Here is an 18,754-nt window from a genome sequence, read left to right as displayed (position 1 = left end):
GCAACGCTGAAAAAATAACAGTGCTGCCAGAAGACGAGAGGAAATTACTAGCGACGTGCAGAAATATCGGAGTACTCACTTAAATTTTTAACAATAGGGCATATTCGTATATACAATTCAATTTTGGGCCAAATGAGTTTATATATTTATTTAAACTTTTTCTGTGTTTTTTTATACAAAGGTTACTCAGATTGAATAAAAAACATGTCGGAATCTGAAAGGTCTTGCAATTTAAGTATGTAACTAGCTTACATGTCAAAATATAAACAGAATAAAATTAGTCATAAAAATATTGCTAATAAGGGGAATTACAACTTTATAGCTAAATTATATCTAGCTTTGCGGATCGCTTAACTTAATAATTTAACCGTTAGTTTTTTGGCTTGTTTTCATTGCCGCCTTTCAGGGCTCTGCGTTTATACTTCTTGTCGACATCGGCGCATTTCGTAGTAATAGCCGCTCTTATGCTACGCTCCTTGCCTTCTGTTCGATTGCGAACGCAAACAATAATATCATCCACTTTTGCTTGATCCAATTGGAGTTTTGCAGGTCGTTCGCGACCATAGAAAGCAGGCGATGGTTTTCCCGTTAACGTGTGAGTGGCCAACTCGTCGTTGGTGAAGACCGCGGTTAGAAGACACCTTGTGGCCACTGGAGCATTCGTCCAGAACACTTCACCATATTGATGGGCGGTAATCTTTGTTCCATTTGGTCCCAGAACATAGGCAAAACTGCCATCAGCTAGCTGAACGCGACGTGGATAGTCCACACTATTGGTAACTTCTGGCTGTGATTCGCTGGAACTCGTTGACAAGTTTCTACGTATTCGCTTGGCGGGACGCATTGGGGCATCATAGCGCTCATCGAGGGTTCTAAGCATTGACGTCAATCGTCCAAATAGTTCGGAATAGTTATCTTGGCTTTTCTGTATCTTAAGCACCTGCTCTTTCAGTTTTGGATCGATAGGCGGCAAAGGATCAATGGTGCGCTTAGGACTTGATGATCTAATTCGTGGTCCCAGCGTCACTAGTGTTGCATTATAAATACGCCGCGGTGGAGTTGCAGCATTTGGAATCGGTTCCTCCTTGATCGCTATTGGCAGTAGTTTCGGTGGTTCGGGCGTTTTAAGCGGCAACGGTTGAGGTGGCGTTTCCAAAACTTTGGCCAATTGCAACTGCCCCAATGGGGGCCGAGCAATTTGTTTCCTCATCATGTTTGCTCGTTGTGTGGCCACTTCGCAATTGATATAATTCTCAATGTCCATTTCTTCGTTTGTCATAATGGGACGAGTCAGCAATTTGTAATAATATGGCACGAACTGCGGGGCCAATTGGCTAAGATAGTGATTCGTGTAAACTGGATACGGTGGCAGATGAGGAACTCCGTACGAAGGTTGTGGTAAAACTGATGTGCAAATTCCGTTGACCACGCTATTTGTAGGTCTGGGTTCATTTTCGCTCAAGTATGGATAATTCGCAGCCATTGTAATGCGTAACAGGTAGCAAACGAGAATGTGCGTTTTTCTCCAAATCCGTGGCAGCTGCAAAGGTTTTGCAAATGTCTTTTATGGCAAATATGCGGATTTTACGCGCGATTTTTATTATTTCGGCTTAAACGCAAGGTTGCCAGCTGTGCTACCTGTCACTTTGCAGAGTTGCTGGGCAATAAAGTTTGGGGGCCTCTCTGCACTTTAAGGAAAAACTTAAGTATACAGTAATAACCCTCTTTTCGTGACTGGAAAGTACTTTAAACTGTTTGAAAATATTACTTTGATAAACATGATGCGTTTTTTGGATTAGTTGTGGAAATATATTATACATTTTATCGAGTTGAAATTCTAAACAAATGTATCTGAAATACTAAATTTTTTTCTTTTAAACTCTCGCAAAACTATTAGTGTTTATTGAATGAGAGTTTAGTAATCAAAATCATGATCATGTATCATGTATGTTCACACATTTTTTTTAAGAATTCAGAGTAGGTTTTCATTAATAGCTGGAAAACAAAAGATTTTCTGCGAATTTTCTTTGGAAAATGGCATTAGAAAGAAATTCCTGTTTGACTACCTGAGCCAAGCATAAAAAATCAATTGTCCCATGTTGCTAATACAATAGGTTTGTCAGGCCGAACCATTTTAGTTTGAGGGATGGTTTTTCCGATCAGAGAACCAAAGTGTTTGTATGTCCATGTTGATGTTCTAGAGGGATCTTTCATTTTAAGTGGTTTCACCTCAAAATAAGAAATGTTATTTTGAAATTTACAAACATTTTACTTTAACATCTGTTTGAATTTAATAATTTTATAACAATTACTAGTAATATTTTATAACTGCATACATAAATCTAATAATTAATGTCATAGACAACTCGTGACTGACATTGATAAAAACTACTTCACTCTGCCGTCGCTAACTAGTGAGGAGTTTACATTTTATGTTAAATTTAACATTTTTAAAATACAGTTTCAAAAAATGCATTAAAATATAAATGTACATATATATGTATTTACTTCATTTTATACACTTTAGGCACATAATTCATATAGTTATAGATATACATTTAGGAGAACAAACTAGAGAGAGAGAGAGAGAGAGCGGGAGAGAGAGATCGATCGATAGCTTGGACCAGTTGGGAGATAGAAAATAGTCCACTACAAACAGGATACGCTTACCTGATCAAGGACTCAAAGCAGCAATAGAACACTCCGACAGAGGGATGTATATACATGTGTTTGCCTGCATGTGTGTAGGTAGGTAGTTGGAATGCATTGTTCCTGTTACAAAATGGAAAAACCTACCCCTAATGTGATCGCATTTTGCAGTTTGAGTCTAGTTTGCCGCCAAAAACTTACCACAATTTTTCGCCAGACAGTTGACGCTCATCGCCCGAAACGAACGCTCGAACGCTGAAAACCATGGACAAGCAAGTAAGTGTTGCAGGCGAAAGTCGCGTCAACAATTTGAAGTTGAAATCTAACAGATTTCTTGTATTATTATTATATAGTCGTATAAAATAGAGCGCGTCATTACCGCCAATGGATCAAATTTTGTTAGCACCGAACAAAATCATGGACGGCCCATGCTCCTGAATGCCTGGACTCAAACAGATATGGATGATTTTAAAATGTTGAAATGCTTAAATGAAGATGCCAGCATCGAAGCGGAGAACCGTGCATTGCTTGAGAAAGTACGTTACCTGGAAGCCAAATTGCAGCAGCATTCCGACTTGCTCACTCAAATTCATGCCACTTCGGCACGAATTCAGGCCACAACAATGACAAGGGATCCGCCGACGCCACCTGCACAGCAGCAGCATCAGATCTTGACGCCACCAAACTCTGTGATATGCGCACCCATTCAGCCTCTGCAGCCGCGGCATACCCAGGTGGTGGACTATAAGATCATTACAGCGGAAGATGATACTGATGCCATTGAGATACGTTTGGCGGCTGAATCCTTGAATAGCCTCAGTAGTTCAGCCGATTCAGATCGCCTGGAAATCTGTTTGGGTGAGGAGCAGCAGCAACATCATCATCACCAGCAGCCGCAGCAGCAGCAACAAAAACCACATGAGCCACAGCAGCAGCACCAAATTCAACCAGTTCAACCACAAATCTTAAATGTTAAGCGGGATCGAGATTCCATTGTCAAAAATGAATCCTCTCCCCTGCAATTCATAAAGCGGCGCAAACTTCAAGAACTAAATGACACAAACAGTCTCAATGTGTCCTCCCAATCGAAAGATAATGTAATGGTCTCAATTGGTCCCAATAACACACTAGTTCCTGCGAGCATATTCGAGAACATCAATTGGTCTGCCTCCTCGCTGGCTACCCGCAAACTATTAGTTACCATATTCGATCGTGAGACCCTGGCAACACATTCCATGACAGGTAAACCATCACCTGCTTTTAAGGATCAGCATAAGCCGCTAAAGCAAATGTTAGATCCACTGAAAATAGCCGACATCATATTCGCCGTAACTCACAAATGTAGTGCAAGTGAGAAGGAGGTGCGCAATGCCATAACTACCAAATGTGCCGACGAGAACAAAATGATGAAAATCCAAAAAGGCAAAAGACTAAGTCTACAGAATGTCGATGGCGATAAGGAGAATATCAGTATTTCTTAATCATATAAACGTATTCAACCCACCAACTCACTTATTTTATATATAGAAACGTCTCCAATACATTGACTTAATCCTTACGTTTAGGCTAATCTCTATAAAGATCTCGAAGAAGGTTATGATTTCTTTGAACAACCTTAGTATATACAACGATCTAGTTTAAATAAATGAAAATATTTATAATGAAATTGTACTTTTCATTTGGAAACTTGCGAAAACGGATATTTCAATAAATCGCAATCCTAATTGGAGTTGCAAAAGAACAGTGAGTACTCCTCATAGAGGGCAGCTAGTAAGTCAAAATGTTCTCTAGGAGCAAATATTTTAGGGTTCCAATTCTATTTGCTGAATAAGTCGAGCAAAGAAGTCCTCCACCAGATAGCTCATCGTTTAGACAATCAACATATCTGGAAGGACGAAATATAGAGACTAAATATATAGACTAATGATCTGCGATATTATAGTACAGAATGTAGGATAAGTTCATCCTAAAACATGCCAACTTCTATTCACACTCAAATAAGTCCTTAATTAGTCCAATGCTCTTTTGCAGTTTTCGATAGTTTTCCTCATTTTAGGATTTTATTTAGCTGGCAGATTTAAACTAAGTAAAGCAACAACAATGATCATATTTGGGACTAGGTCTTAATGATGATGTCCATCCTTTTTGACAAAGCGGAGACCGCAATAGCCGCAGATGTGATTGCCGGGTTTGTCCTTAAAATGGAACACACAAACTCATTAATTTAATATGCATTTGTCATGAACAAAATTAAAGTCTTACCAGATTGATGTACACCTTAGGATGACCCAGTGGTCCGTCGCCACCATCACAGTAAACAACACGCTCAGTGGTTTCAATTGGAGCCGTTTCATCAATCAGTTTGATGCCCCAGTTCTCATTCACATAACGTTTGGCATTGGTGAAGCGTACGTTGCGGTAGTCATCCTTGTCGAAGACCTAAACCAAGTTTGAATGAGATGAAATGTTTGCGTAACCGCAAGGAGGAGACGATGGCCACTAACAAGGGGCTGCAGACTCACCTGACCAGTGTGTGTGACCTTCTCAATGTCACCTCGTGTGCTGGATTGGCGCACGGTCGTCATGGGTTTCAGCCATTGCTGTCCACAACGTCCAACTTTGGTTAACTTGTTTATCAATTGTTTGCTTGCCATTTTCTTTAACCAAAATAGTAAATTTAGTGTTGACTACCGAAAGTGGAGTGTTAAAAAATATTTCAAATTGACATTTGTCAGTGCTATGAATTCCAACAAATTGATGTCTCCAGTAAGAACCTAGGTGTCGCCCTTGTGCAACCTTAAAAATACTGCCTCGGTATTTTTGGCGCCATTTTCAAAATTGTCTTCTAGCTTCAAAGTTGTAAGCAGTCCAAAAATTAAAAATCCTCAAAAATTACTTCTTGTTAATGTTGTCCAAAATGTGTATAAAGTTCTTCTCTTTTCGGGGGATATTTTTTCTGCGACCCAAAATTTTGACGCTTGCTTTTTTGGTAAGAAAATTTCCACAATATGTTTGACCTTTTTCGATTTTTTTGGTGACCCTGAATAAATCCAGGGCTGACTATCGAAACTCACGATCCGCACTTATCGAATACCGAGCAGGACAATAATCGATTTCCGCTGCAAGAAGAAGAAAGTTTTATTTCGCCAAAATACAAATAAAATTTAGTGATTTTATCTTCAAAATTTGCAATTAAGGTGAGTTAAAAGTTCATGCATTAACAGAAATTGTGCCAATATGCCGAAAAAAGTAATTTTTGTGTGGTTTTTAGGGTCTTTCGAAGTTTTACAAGACGCTGTGTATGATGTATAACACACACATATAAATTCATATATGTATGTACGTATTCGTACGAATTCATCACACCCAGGAATAGTGGCCGTAGATTAAACCGTGGGAACTGGAATGTATAAACTACTGAAGAGGTAATGTCCAGCCCCCTAAAAAAGCCCAAAACCCACCATCTATGTGTTGTGAACGGTGTTTTTCTTGGCACTGTTCCATGTCATGCCGATCGACGAGTTTGTTTTCCACATTGTTCTATTTAGAATGGGTAGAATATAAACAAAAGCGCCGAGAAGCGTAGTGTTTTCCCTTGGAGCATGCGCTGTTAAAAGAAAATTTTGCCGGCAAGTGAAATTGCCGAGAGGGAGAGAGGATAAAGGAAAGTTCGTTAAGTGCGTCGTGCGCACTTGATGTGGTCTTTTCCCCTCCACAGCATCCAAGATCGGCGGTGGTAGACGCAGCTAAATTTTGTCTGTCTCCTCCTGGCAACGATTCAGTTAGTGTTTCGTGCTCGTCGAGTGTTGTTCTCGGTTTTTCCTCTACAATATTCAAAGTTTTTTCAAAGTCTTCTGCCATAGATATATCTATATATATATACATACATACATATATATTTATATATAGTTTAATATATTAAAATTGGAATTGTTCAGTTAATACTACAAAGATAAAAAAAATCCGTTTGTCGGTTTGTTCCTTATTGTAATATGGTTAGTTCTCAATTCAAAATACGGCAAATGAAAAATAATTTGCGAAAAATTTTCATGGATTATGTAATCATCGGTGAATGCGGCAAGCGTGTCTGTGATTTTCGAAATAAAAAGAAATGAAATGAAACGACGAAAACACGTGAAAACCACATTTCCCACACGCAAGCGTGAGGGAAAAGTCATTCGAAACATGTGCCATCAAATTCAATTCTAAAACTCCAATCAATATCATAATGAAGCAAATGGAAAACCATTAAAATCTTAAATCCAAAAAGAAAATAAGAAAAGCAAAATGAAGCATGCTGTGTGGCAGATCGACGGCTGCTGCATCATCTTTTCGTTTCAACCAAAAGTTTAACGAACTGAGTTCATTTCTATTTTTGAATAATACGAGAAAAGCGCCCAGAGTAGCACCACCATCACCACCACCACCACCACCGTCTCCGCCACCGCCACAATAGTGAAAAGTCTGCATGGGATGATGTGAATGTGGACGCAAATGATGATGTTGCTGGCGTTGGTGTTGTTGCTGCTGCTGCTAGGGGACGTGTGCTTTTCTTTGTAGTGAAGTGGTGGGACGATCGGACCGATCTATAACGCCTACACTGTGCAAATTTTATTTTCGTTTCCCCACTGGAAAATCCATAAAAATGCAAACTAATGACACAAGTGGAAAACTTTATGGAACCATGTGCCTTAAAAAAACAATTTCTTTTAATAATTTAAACAGTAGTCTTTGACTAAAATGAAACATTTGTGATTGTTTGACAATGTTTATGTTGACTAAAGTTTCTAAAAACACAAAAAAGGGACTTTTTAAGGCAAAAACTAATTAAGTTAAAACAGAATTCACAGTCAGTTACTTTTTTTGATAGAGTTGAATCTTTTTTAAACCTATAAACCACTAAATTCTGAACAGGATTCAGATAAAGGCACAGTCAGTTTGATAAATTTATAACTATAAGCCACTAAATGAGAAAATTGACTTTGTTAGTTTATATATAATCATAGTATTTACCTAAGAACTCTTATAAAATGACAAATGGTCGATTTAATAAATTTTAATTTAATTTCTAAAATTTGTATAGAAATCTGTGCTATATCAGTAGAATTTTCAAAAACATAATCTTTTGGAAACAGACAATATTAGGATAATTGAAATTGTATACATTTTTGTGCTATATCGGTATAATCTCATTACCCTTACACAAAACACAATATTCGGGTAATTAAATTCGACCCACTAATTAATTAATAGATTTTTCAAGGCAGCAAATAGATCTTAGTACATCAAATCAAAAAATATGAATAGTAATAGATATTTTAGAAACAAAAACTTCAGATTATTACACGTATATCCATCGAAATAATTTCAAAATGTGTTTGTTTCTTATAGCCGTGTCCGAATTTGGGGGCTTCTTTTCAAAATCTTCTTAAAACAAACCGTTAAAGATGAGCGCACAAAATTTACGGTACATCATCTCAATAGAGTGACCGAAAAAATCATAAGAAATCAGAATTTACGATCAATAAATTGATGTCTCAAATTTTTTGGCGCCACTGTACCTACATATTTATGTAGGTACTTTATGTATAAGTAGAATACTATTTTCAATACATTTCAATATGTACTTCTTGAAATCACAATATCAATAGTTTTTGGCTTTATATCACACTTAAAAAGTTTATATCAAGTTCTTTTATTCATTCACTTTCTAAATCTCGTTCTTTATTGACAATTTTCTATTATCTTCAAAGAACGATTTTTTCGCAGTGCTTTTTGATAAATTGCTATCATTGACTTCCAATATGCTGTCATAGAGATAGATATACATATATACATATATGTACATATATATATATGTAGGTACATCCAAATGTATCCCTATCATCATTTTTGAAAGACCTTCATAATGTTTGACATTAGCTAATCTTGAGCATCGCTCAGCTTGCTTTTTTCTCTCAATGTTAATTTCTTCTTATGCATTGTAAATTATCTGCCACTAAAATATATTTTTTAAACATTTGTGACACCTAACTAAAAAACAACAAGTAAATGTTTAAAATATGTATAAATTTATTTATTTTCTCTTTGACTCTATGGTTTTTGAATGGCGTCAGCGCCATTTTTAAAGGCTTTTGAATATTCAGAGAGCACTTCCGTTTGAAAATAGCTTAGAATTTATACGCTTGGTTAACATTTTTGGCCACATGAACATTTTAGAGAGAAGAATAGGTCATGATTTATTTCAGTTTTCCTGACCAATTTGACATAATTGGGTTAGTGTTCAGGTGATTTTTGAGGCGTCTGCTGAACAAATGACATGATTAATTGAATTCCATACAAATAAGATTGATTATACAATTGAAATAAAGAAAAATAGGTTGTAATAGAAGAGCTATTTAAATTTTAGTCAACAGTTTTCCAACATTTTCCAACTTTTTCATTGATTTCAAACTCTTCGCATGATAAATTTAACTTATAAACTAAAAATTAAATGAAATATTCTTTCTCGTAGTGTTATATATGTTAAATTAAATCCCAAGCCTTGTGATAGTGTTTAAAAAAGAAATATTGAACCCCATCTGAAATCCATAAAAGAAAAAAAATTCGAATCGTCTTGAAACAAAGCCAAGTGTTGAGAGATGTCTGGCCAACCGCCATATGGCAATGGGCCGCGTGGTTGGAATCCACGTGCGCATAATCCTGCCTCACCGTCGCCCTCATCTTTCCTATATCGTCCACCGTCGCCATGGACAACTGCGCCAAGTCCACCACCAATAATATCTGGGCCACGCCCGTTTGGACATGCCATGTCACCATCACCGCTGGCCCAGCAGCAGGTGCGTGGTCAACGCGGTGGCACCCAAATGCCACATCCACGGCCACAGTGGCCAACTGGAGGCGGCAACCAATCACCAGGACTATATCAGCCGCCAACACTACCAGCTGGACCCTATTATGGAGGAGCAGGAGCAGGACCATCGCCGCGTCCCTACCGACCGGCTCCATTGCAACATCAGAACTCATATGGGGCACAACCAACTAGCTCCTTTCAGCTATCGCCCACACCGTCGCCCATTGTGTGCCAGACACCCAGTTCGGATTTCATGTACAGCAATCGTCAGACACCATTGTCCCATCAATATCCACAGCCGGCACCACCGCCGGTGTATCTACAACAGCCACCACCACCACCACAACCGAGACAACACGGACAGGATCAGATTGATTTCGTGGGCGTGCCGTTGGAGCCTCCGCAACCTAAATCCTATGTGATTTATGATGATGAAGAGGAATTCGGACCATCGACAGCCGAAATTATTGCGAATCAGTCGCAGGATTATATCGATGAGAAGCTTGCCGAATATCAAATGACGATATTACAGTTGCAAGGTAAGATATCAAAAAGAAATAAATAACGCTCCTATCCACAGTTTTAAGTTTGCAAAAACTTTTGCAGTGTAGAAATGATGCATACCCGATGACTCAGCCCAGTTGAGAACAAGAAAAATCTCATTCCTAGAACATTTTAGACAACTGACAGTCAAGTTTTTCTTTCGTAAATGTAACATACTTGGCAAAACATTGAACTTTCTTCGATTCTACGAGAAATACAAATGAGAATATATCTAGAATTTTGTAAAATGTCATCTGAACTTGACCCAGACGACAATCGCGCCCATGTCTATCATCAGCATCATGATCTTGCATCACCTTCTGAAAGTAGAACTATGCCTTGATTTTTCTATGTGGTCTCTTTCTTTCAACTTTTTCCTATCATTTTTTGTTTCTTCTTCTTCTGTTTGTTGTTTTTGTTTGCTGACTATTTGTTTAAGAATAAACATCGGGTTCATCTGAAGCGGCTTCACCAAATCAGATGCACTAAAGAAAATATAATACAACTGTACTTTGTCACAAAACAACTAACCTAGCATATGACTAGAAATACAATCAGCCACACATGTTGTGGGAACAAACACTTGTAATTGTAAACTAACCCAAACGATCACAACGGCAGGATGTCAAGTGGCCGACGCCGTGCCCAAAAATAATTTTTCAACCCCCGAATGCGTGGGGTGAGTCGTACTAGAATAAGATCTACTTAAGAACAATTGTTACCTACTAGAGCCTAAGATTTCCTATATAAACTCCGTACTTTAGTAAATAAAATCAGTTCATATTTTGAATTCAACGAATGAAGATTGGGTTATTTTCCTTCTCTCCGGGAATCCCTATTCACTATTTTTATAATGAATCCTATGCCCAGAGAATGACATAATGTTTTGTTTTTGCGTGGTATGGTTAAAATGGAAACTGAATATATTTTCTCTTTCTTGGCAGCAATTGCAATTGCCAAAAACAACGAGACCAACCAATGCCAATTTTGTATTGATGAATATTAAGTGAAATAGCAATAAAAAAGGTATTACCCAGATACACTTGATTAATCGCTAATGGCACTAACTAAATTGTGTTTAAACAGCGATCACTTTAACTCTGATCACCAAGGATCAATGATCATAATAGTCAACTAAAAACCATTGAGTTATAATCTAACTCTGATCACTGATCATATTTATCTTCTCGCAATTGTTTTAAATCCATTTTAAAGGCAAACAATTTCCTATGGTTTTTTTAAGTCAATTGTTGAATTAATTAGTTAAACTTTGGTGTCATCTGATCGTCAAGGTATCTGTGCAATGAGATCATTTGTTTCTATTTGAATAAACAGTTCTGTATATACTTAGTATACGTCTATCTAATAGAAAATGCCTTTTCATGCTCGTAGGTAGAAAAAGCTGATGTCACAGTGGAAATGGCTTCATTTTGTTTTATTTATAAATTGCATTTGCCTTGTTTTTGTCGATTGCTTCATTGTGTTTGGATCTTGTTAAATTCCCCCTCCCTTTAATTCCTTGATTCACTTTTGCGTATTGCGTTTATTTTTGGTCTTACATTTTTTTGTTCTAGCCAAGAAATGGGATAGTTGGGCCATGTTATTTTTGGTTTACCTTTTCTCGCCCTGCTTTTTATATTTAGCCAAAAATCTTAAGTTGGTCCATTTCGAACTTGTCTTGTCACAAAGAGCATCTGAAAGGTGATTAAAAATAGAGTTTTGCTTCTTCGATTTGTTTCTGGTTTTTCTGGGATTTTCCTTAATTTTTGTTATATTTATTTTGAAAACGAGGGAAACAAGCTTTTAGTTTTTTAGGGAACAATATTTATGTATGCTTTTAAATTAAGCAGTGTTTTAAAATTGAATGTTTCTTGTAGAGTATTCTAGATATGCCCCAGTATTTGGTCCTGATGTAATTACATTCAACAGTTTAAAATCATTGTCCAAATTCAAATTTCTGTAGAAAGTAAGGAAAATTTTGAAGTTTTTGCCTTTGTTTTGTAATGACGTGGTCCACAAAAGATACTTCTTTCTTTTGCCAATTTGTGAAATAGTTGATATATATACAGTCATAGACAAAGAATTTCCGACTCCATAAAGTAAAAACCGTGAATCCTCGATATAACGAATCTGAAGGGATGAAAATTGTTCGTTACATCTATTTAATCGTTATAGGTACTTATGTATTATTAGTATTAGTTTTTACAAGGGACTTAAGAAAAATTCGTTTTGTTGAGTTTGTCGTTATAACAAGGTTCGTTTTAACGAGGTATACTGTATATTCTTGATCAGCATAAGAAGCTGAGTCGATAAAACCATGCCCATCAGTGCGTTTGCGTTTTATTCAGCCATCTTAAAAGCCATATTGATTCAATTTTTATGTTTGTGCTTTCTTTAAATGAAAATATTTGTTGAGGCAACTGAACATCGAGGATCCAGGATACAGTTAGATATATTTTTGTAATATTCAATAATATTTAGTATTTTGTAACTATTATTTCGTTGGCATTTTTACTGACCTTGTGATCCAGCTACTTTTAGATTTGGTCGATATTGATTGCCTTTGAATCATCCCATGGATGCTCAAACCGGAGATTGAGTAGATTGTGGAAGAAGGTGTGGATTTTTTTAGGTCAGACGACCTCATATATTGAAGGCTTAGTGCTTAGGTTTGATAAAGGGTTCATAGTTTTTTACTATGAATTTTTCTTTTTTGAATTTTCTTGTACAATATTGATGTACACTTTTTTGGCAACCAATTGTATAAAAAAGTTATGACGACATTAATCGAGGATGAGTCAAAGGGCCAATACTTTTCTTGATGACTGTAAGCATTTATATATTCTTCTGATGTATTGCTTATTTAAGTGAAATTAAAACTGAGAGTATGTGCAAAATGTTTATCATTTTTTTCTAAACATTTGTAGTTTTGAGACGTCTTTTTTATTAGAATAATAAAAAGTAAATTAAATTTTGTCATCGAATGAGTTATTTCTAAATAAATGTTCAATATACCAACAATAAGTATATAAATAAATTCTTAATGGGATTAGTTTAATAGATCTGAGCTCTTATAAATTTGGTAATATATTTTATTCTTTGTTTTTGGGTTGTTTCAGATAATATAAAGCATATCGGAATGATTGTTTAATAGTTGTTTTGTGAAAAAAAGAAAGTACTTTTTCTGGTAAAGGATTTCTGTTGAGTTTTCTCTGCTTTGTAGCTAACCTAAAAAATATTTTCTTTTTGAAATAATTTGAATTTCATCACTTTTCACGCCTCCTCATCTTAGAGAAAATGTCTAACATATGAGATATATGTAGGCTATAAATAAGCTAACGAATTTTTTTTTAAATTTGTCTAATTTTAACATTTTTTGCACGTAGATATTGAGCATGGACATGGCTGCTGATGACGATGATGATATCTAAAGATTCTCGATTCTAGACAAATGCGAATACCGCAAATGCAAACAAATCAAAATGTTGACAGTGTTCAAAATGATTTTTAATTGCCATTTTGCTTATAGATCTTTTGGACAGATGTATTAGGAATATATATATATATATATATATATATAAGTCTGTCTATAGACAATTGATTTGGTTTACATAGCTTAATTTTTGTGCAAACATTTTGTTGTTGGTTTCTTTGTTTTTAAAAGGAATTGCAAACTATTTTGTTGGCTATATATTTCTTTAATTGACTACGTGAAGTGTTTTTAATTGATGTATGTGCCATATACTTATATATATACATACATACATATGTATTTGTATATAAGAGTACTTGTGTTTGGCTTTGAAATTTAGATGGATGTCTGTTTATATGGAACTGCTTTTAGCACTAAAGTCAATATTTGCAGAAACTGCAAAGAACCAAGAGGATGAAAAAAAAAATTGCCATTAATGTGAGCAACTTTATGGCTAGGTGTGAAATAAATAGAATAATGGAAAAAAATCATTTTCCCCTAGCAAACAAGAGGATATATGTATGTATATTGAAAGTGCTTAAAAAAAGACCAAATCGAAAAATGAAACGGAAATATTTGTTTATGTTAAAAGAATATCTATGCATATGTGTATTGTATATATTCGAATGATCTTATATTGAGTGCTGAAGAATCGAGCTAAATATAGATGAACTATAATTAGTTATGGATCTTGGAATGCAATTGCAACTGATCATATCATTTTGCAGGGCTACAATAGCCACATAAACGATGTGGGTTAACTTTACATTGAGTCTGCAACATATTTATCAAACTAATAAACTATCAGTACAAAATTTATCAATTCTTATTTCAAAAAGCGAAAAAGCTGTCACACATTTCGGTTTTAATATGCGAAGAAAATTTATTTTATAAAAATTCTTTGCGTTCCGGAAATACTTTCGTCATTTCGCAAAGGGAAAATAAGTGGATACCCCTTTTTACATTTACAAAACTTATCTCTCCTCTTCATAATAGAGTGCGGGAAAGGTTCTACTGCAGAAAAGGCACTTCTTTGGTCAACACAATTCTGGCTGATAGACTGATTAGAAATCTAAAGTAAAGTATTTTGGGTCCTGCTTTATTGCATAAAAAAATTCAGCTGAACTCAAACAAAATCGGACAAATCTTTTTCGAGATATCAAGTTGACCAGTTAGAAATAAAAGTTTTCGAGAAAAACGTGTTTGAAAATTTCGTCCCCAACTTACTTACAGCTTGATGTAATTCTTCTCAGCACATTTAAACACTTTTTACAGTCGAAACTATTTTACAATATGGAGATATTTAGAACTTAAATCGTCTCGTTAATTTCGAAGCACATTGCTGCTCAGACTTTTCAGTAATTTTTTAGGGATAAAATTATATGCTGTCTCATCTGTTTCGTATTGTAGACAAAGCCGTTGTACGTTATCAATTAAGATCGTTAAGTGACACATCTTCCAAAGGTTCTAATATGTCGTCTACATCTTCATCGTCGCAGATAAAATTTCGCCAACGCTTAGTGATGCTCAGACAGTAACAACTTCATCCTCTTAAAAATAGTCAGAACCAGAGGGCCGGGGCTAACTTCGACCGCGTCAAAGTTTGTATACCCTTGCAATTTTTTGGTAACTCTTTCCTTACCTTTATAGCCATCAAAGTGGAAAAACGTTTAAGCTAAAAGGGCTAATGTGTCCGAAAGAACGGCCTACAATCTTAGCATAGGAAATAACGAAGATATTGATCAAAGTCACTGTTTTCCACCGATCGTTCCTATGGGAGCTACATGATATAGCTACCCGATCTTTATCAAATTTAGCACAGTCATTAACAGATATATTAAACTAACAAACGTTTAGTTTGAAAGCAATCGCGTCAAAACTAACGAAGTTATTGACAAAAGTCACTGTTTTCGAAAGATCGTTCCTATGGGAGCTATATGATATAGTCACCCGATCTTGATCAAATTTGGCATAGTCGTTTATATGTGTAATTAACTCAACAATATTAAATTTCATGATCATAGCTCAGAAAATAACGAAGTTATTAAGAAAAGTCACTGTTCGTGACTTTGCCATTTGTATGGGAGCTATATGATATAGTGATCCGATCCGGCTGAATCCGAGATATACAACGCCTGCAGTATATACAAGCCTACATGCAAAATTTCAGCTCTGTAGCTCTTACGGTCTAGGAGGAGTTTGCGTTGATCCAGACGGACGGACAGACGGACGGACGGACATGGCGATTTGAACTCGTCTCGTCGTGCTGATCAAGAATATATATACTTTATATGGTCAGAGATGCTTCCTTCTATGCGTTGCACACTTTTGACCAAAATTAATATACCCTTTTTGCAAGGGTATAAAAACTCACTCCGCTGATGTTCTTCATAATTGTCTTAATCAAATTTGAATTGACTACTGATTGACCATATAACTTAGTTCGAGTTACCGAATACATAAAAATATATAGACAAAATACGAAATATAAAGGGTTTTTGTAAGGGATAACTGATAGCTTTGAATTAATGAAAGGTTCGAAATATCGCAGGTTAACGAGAGTCAAGTGTGTTAATCATGTATGAACAGAACACTTCAACTTTGCTAAACTATCATTTTTGATTTTGTTCAAAACCAAAAACCAAAACCTCTAGACATTATCTTTTTTAAATGATCACTCGAAATTTTGATTAGATTTTGATTTGGAGGCAAACGTTTCTCCGCGTCGAACTTATTGTCTTGGGTATCTCTGCAAACAAAATATATTGAGTAAATATTTACTCAGTTCAGTTGAGTTTGCCTCCAATTAACATGCATTTTATCTTGGTTATGTAATGAATATTATATGTACTCCAGTGGCCGATCCACGAAGTCAAAAATTTTGCGATTCAAAATCAGTTCTTAAGTCTCTAATTATTTTATTTTATTGACTACTAATTTTTCTGATGATAATACAAATTTAAGCCCTCGAAAAAGATCCGCCACACTTACACATAATGTATACAGAAATTGTTGAAGTTTAAAAAAGATTTAGAGAAATATAATTATATTCTACGCATTCAACTTATTTCCCGATATGTGTACTTACTCATCATACTTGGAGGCCTGCTCTTTTTAGTGGTTCAAGTGGTTTTTGCCACCACTTAACCATTTTACAATCCTTTACAGTGGTTACCCATTTAGCCAGCTCGTAAAGCAAAACAAAAAGAAGAGGCGAATAGGTGGAGAAAAACAAAACCATAATTATGCTATAAAATTTAAACATATGAAGATTTTCAAGTGTATGAGTGGGGCCAGCTGCTGTTTATTTTGTGATTAAAGCATCTAGCTTTTGTTTTTAGATATTTTAGTGTTCATTTTGATGGATATTTTACATGGGGCATAGAGAGGTTTGAAAGTGTTTGAAAGTGGGCGGACACACATACATACGATATTCATTTGTTTGTTTATAAATTTATAATATACATAAATCACTTTTTGAAAGCCTAAGTGGATCTGCTGTTAATGTGAGTGACAACAGTTTTGGGCTGTCATCTTTATTAGTTGTCTATACAGATGCAGCCAATTTGTTTCAGCTAATTGTTGGTGATATCAAACCGGATTTTGTAACTTTCATATTTTTATTTGCCTGACCTCTATGCACATTAGAATTAGAATAAAACAGAATGCTTTGCAACTCTAGATTTTAAGGTCAACTTCTTATAAAACAAACAAAACGAAATCACCCTAGCATGACGTCATTATGTCTAGCTCAGAAATAGCTCAACGAAAATTTGTCTCTTTTTGATAAGTTTGAGATCACCGATTTCAAAATACCCTATATCAAGTGGAGTTCTTTCTTTCATATACATAAATATATATTTGATTGAATTATATGATCAATTTTGACCTTTGCCATTATTACACTCTTGTAGAGGGTGTTATTAAACTGGTCAGTTGTTTGTAACGCAGAAAAGGAAAGATTTCCGAACCCATAGTCGATTTTATTTAGTGCTTTACGAAAACTCGTTGAAGGTGTTGGAGTATCTTTATGAAATTAACTAATGAGTTTTTTCTGTGAATGATATCGGATAAATATAACGCAAGTTATAGTCATTATTATAAATTGGCTTTGCCCAAACGCTACCGACATCGTTAAAATTGGAGAATGAAAGTAAAACGTAGTTTGTATGGTATCCAAAACTAGACCTTACCCAATTCTCAACGACTGAATTTCATACCAAATCAGAACTTACACAGAATAGATAGCACAAGTTTCAAGAACTTGCTAAAAATTATACAAAGTGACATGTTACAATTACTTTAATCATTATTATTTCATGGACATTCTTATTCAGAAAATATCGTGCCCAGGGGGAATCTCACTATACAATTTTCCTTTAACACACTTGACTTGAAGATATTTAGAAGTACCCCATAGGTATGTAGGGTATCCAAACTAGTTTTCTAGTGATTATGTAAGCTTACAGAAAAAATAAACTTCATTTGGAACCTACGTTTCGCTTTCATGAATGATTTTCAAATAATTGTTGACTATGTAAGCTGAGCTTTTACCCATTGCACTGACCTACATACATGACCATCCATCGATGTAAGCATTGGAACAGTAAAACTAACCGATTTCAAGCGGTTTACAACCACCCCAATTGAAGGTATTTTCTCACGCTTATGATGTCATAGGTAAACACACTGAAACATACATTCTTAAAAGGGGTGTAATAGGTAAAGCAACGTGCAAGACATGGTCAAAAGGGCAGAATTACAATAGGAAGAAAGAATATAGAAATCTTTACATAAATTCCACCCATTCATGCAGAATGAAAGTGTAAAAGAAACAAGAGGCACAGAGAGAGCAAGAGAGTTTTAAAAGATGAGTAAACTGCGTATGAATGAGAGTTTGCGGTAGTTTTGTTTATCTCATTCAAAAAACTTTACCACCCTCATTACTAAAAAGTGAGCTTTTAAACATTGAACAGTCGTAAAATAAGAGGGGTCACTTAAGGTAATTGAAAATCTTAAGAGTTCCTCACACAAAACTGAATGTCGAAGTTCTTTCCTTCGTGTCATTTGCAGGCATTGATAAAACTGATGTTGCCAAAGGAAGTTCATATTTATTCTCACACGTATTTGTTTCTGCGGTTTTTTGATCTTTGTAAAAATATTAATTTTACTCAGGTTGGTTAGATTTTACAGCAGCACTTAAAATAATATTGGCGGGCTTTTTATTTCCTCGTGTT

At 35.5% G+C, this 18,754-nt stretch overlaps 4 protein-coding genes across 4 annotated transcripts; 2 read left to right on the top strand and 2 right to left on the bottom strand.

The window, feature by feature from the left end:
• Positions 1–121: 121 nt before the first annotated feature.
• LOC6644446 (early boundary activity protein 2) lies at positions 122–1,650 on the bottom strand. Its single transcript, XM_002066531.3, has one exon. The coding sequence runs from the start codon at positions 1,481–1,483 to the stop codon at positions 371–373; it is 1,113 nt and encodes a 370-aa protein (XP_002066567.1). The 5' UTR covers positions 1,484–1,650; the 3' UTR covers positions 122–370.
• A 788-nt stretch (positions 1,651–2,438) lies between these two features.
• On the top strand, positions 2,439–4,315 carry LOC6644445 (protein insensitive). The gene is made up of 3 exons (XM_002066530.4): positions 2,439–2,748; positions 2,821–2,925; positions 3,003–4,315. The coding sequence occupies exons 2-3, from the start codon at positions 2,914–2,916 to the stop codon at positions 4,128–4,130; spliced, it is 1,140 nt and encodes a 379-aa protein (XP_002066566.1). The 5' UTR covers positions 2,439–2,748; positions 2,821–2,913; the 3' UTR covers positions 4,131–4,315.
• Positions 4,316–4,672: 357 nt separating this feature from the next.
• LOC6644444 (NADH dehydrogenase [ubiquinone] iron-sulfur protein 6, mitochondrial) lies at positions 4,673–5,359 on the bottom strand. Its single transcript, XM_002066529.4, has 3 exons — positions 5,172–5,359; positions 4,912–5,088; positions 4,673–4,844 (listed from the first exon to the last, which is right to left on the bottom strand). The coding sequence occupies exons 1-3, from the start codon at positions 5,301–5,303 to the stop codon at positions 4,773–4,775; spliced, it is 381 nt and encodes a 126-aa protein (XP_002066565.1). The 5' UTR covers positions 5,304–5,359; the 3' UTR covers positions 4,673–4,772.
• A 3,893-nt stretch (positions 5,360–9,252) lies between these two features.
• Positions 9,253–10,221, top strand: LOC111518849 (leucine-rich repeat extensin-like protein 5). Its single transcript, XM_023176803.2, has 2 exons — positions 9,253–10,041; positions 10,109–10,221. The coding sequence occupies exons 1-2, from the start codon at positions 9,291–9,293 to the stop codon at positions 10,111–10,113; spliced, it is 756 nt and encodes a 251-aa protein (XP_023032571.1). The 5' UTR covers positions 9,253–9,290; the 3' UTR covers positions 10,114–10,221.
• Positions 10,222–18,754: the final 8,533 nt, after the last annotated feature.

The sequence above is a fragment of the Drosophila willistoni genome, assembly GCF_018902025.1.
Source record: "Drosophila willistoni isolate 14030-0811.24 chromosome 2R unlocalized genomic scaffold, UCI_dwil_1.1 Seg167, whole genome shotgun sequence".
Taxonomy (NCBI): Eukaryota; Metazoa; Arthropoda; class Insecta; order Diptera; family Drosophilidae; genus Drosophila; species Drosophila willistoni.
The sequence above is the reverse complement of the archived record's forward strand: the minus strand, read 5'-3'. Positions and strand labels throughout refer to the sequence as shown.

Bases quoted from the DNA above. Each gene is read 5' to 3' on its own strand.
- LOC6644446 (XM_002066531.3), bottom strand. From the start codon at position 1,483: ATGGCTGCGAATTATCCATACTTGAGCGAAAATGAACCCAGACCTACA.
- LOC111518849 (XM_023176803.2), top strand. From the start codon at position 9,291: ATGTCTGGCCAACCGCCATATGGCAATGGGCCGCGTGGTTGGAATCCA.
- LOC6644444 (XM_002066529.4), bottom strand. From the start codon at position 5,303: ATGGCAAGCAAACAATTGATAAACAAGTTAACCAAAGTTGGACGTTGT. The intron at 5,089-5,171 runs GTGAGTCTGCAG...AACTTGGTTTAG, and splicing joins AGGTCACACACACTGGTCAG to GTCTTCGACAAGGATGACTA. The intron at 4,845-4,911 runs GTAAGACTTTAA...TTCCATTTTAAG, and splicing joins CTAAGGTGTACATCAATCTG to GACAAACCCGGCAATCACAT.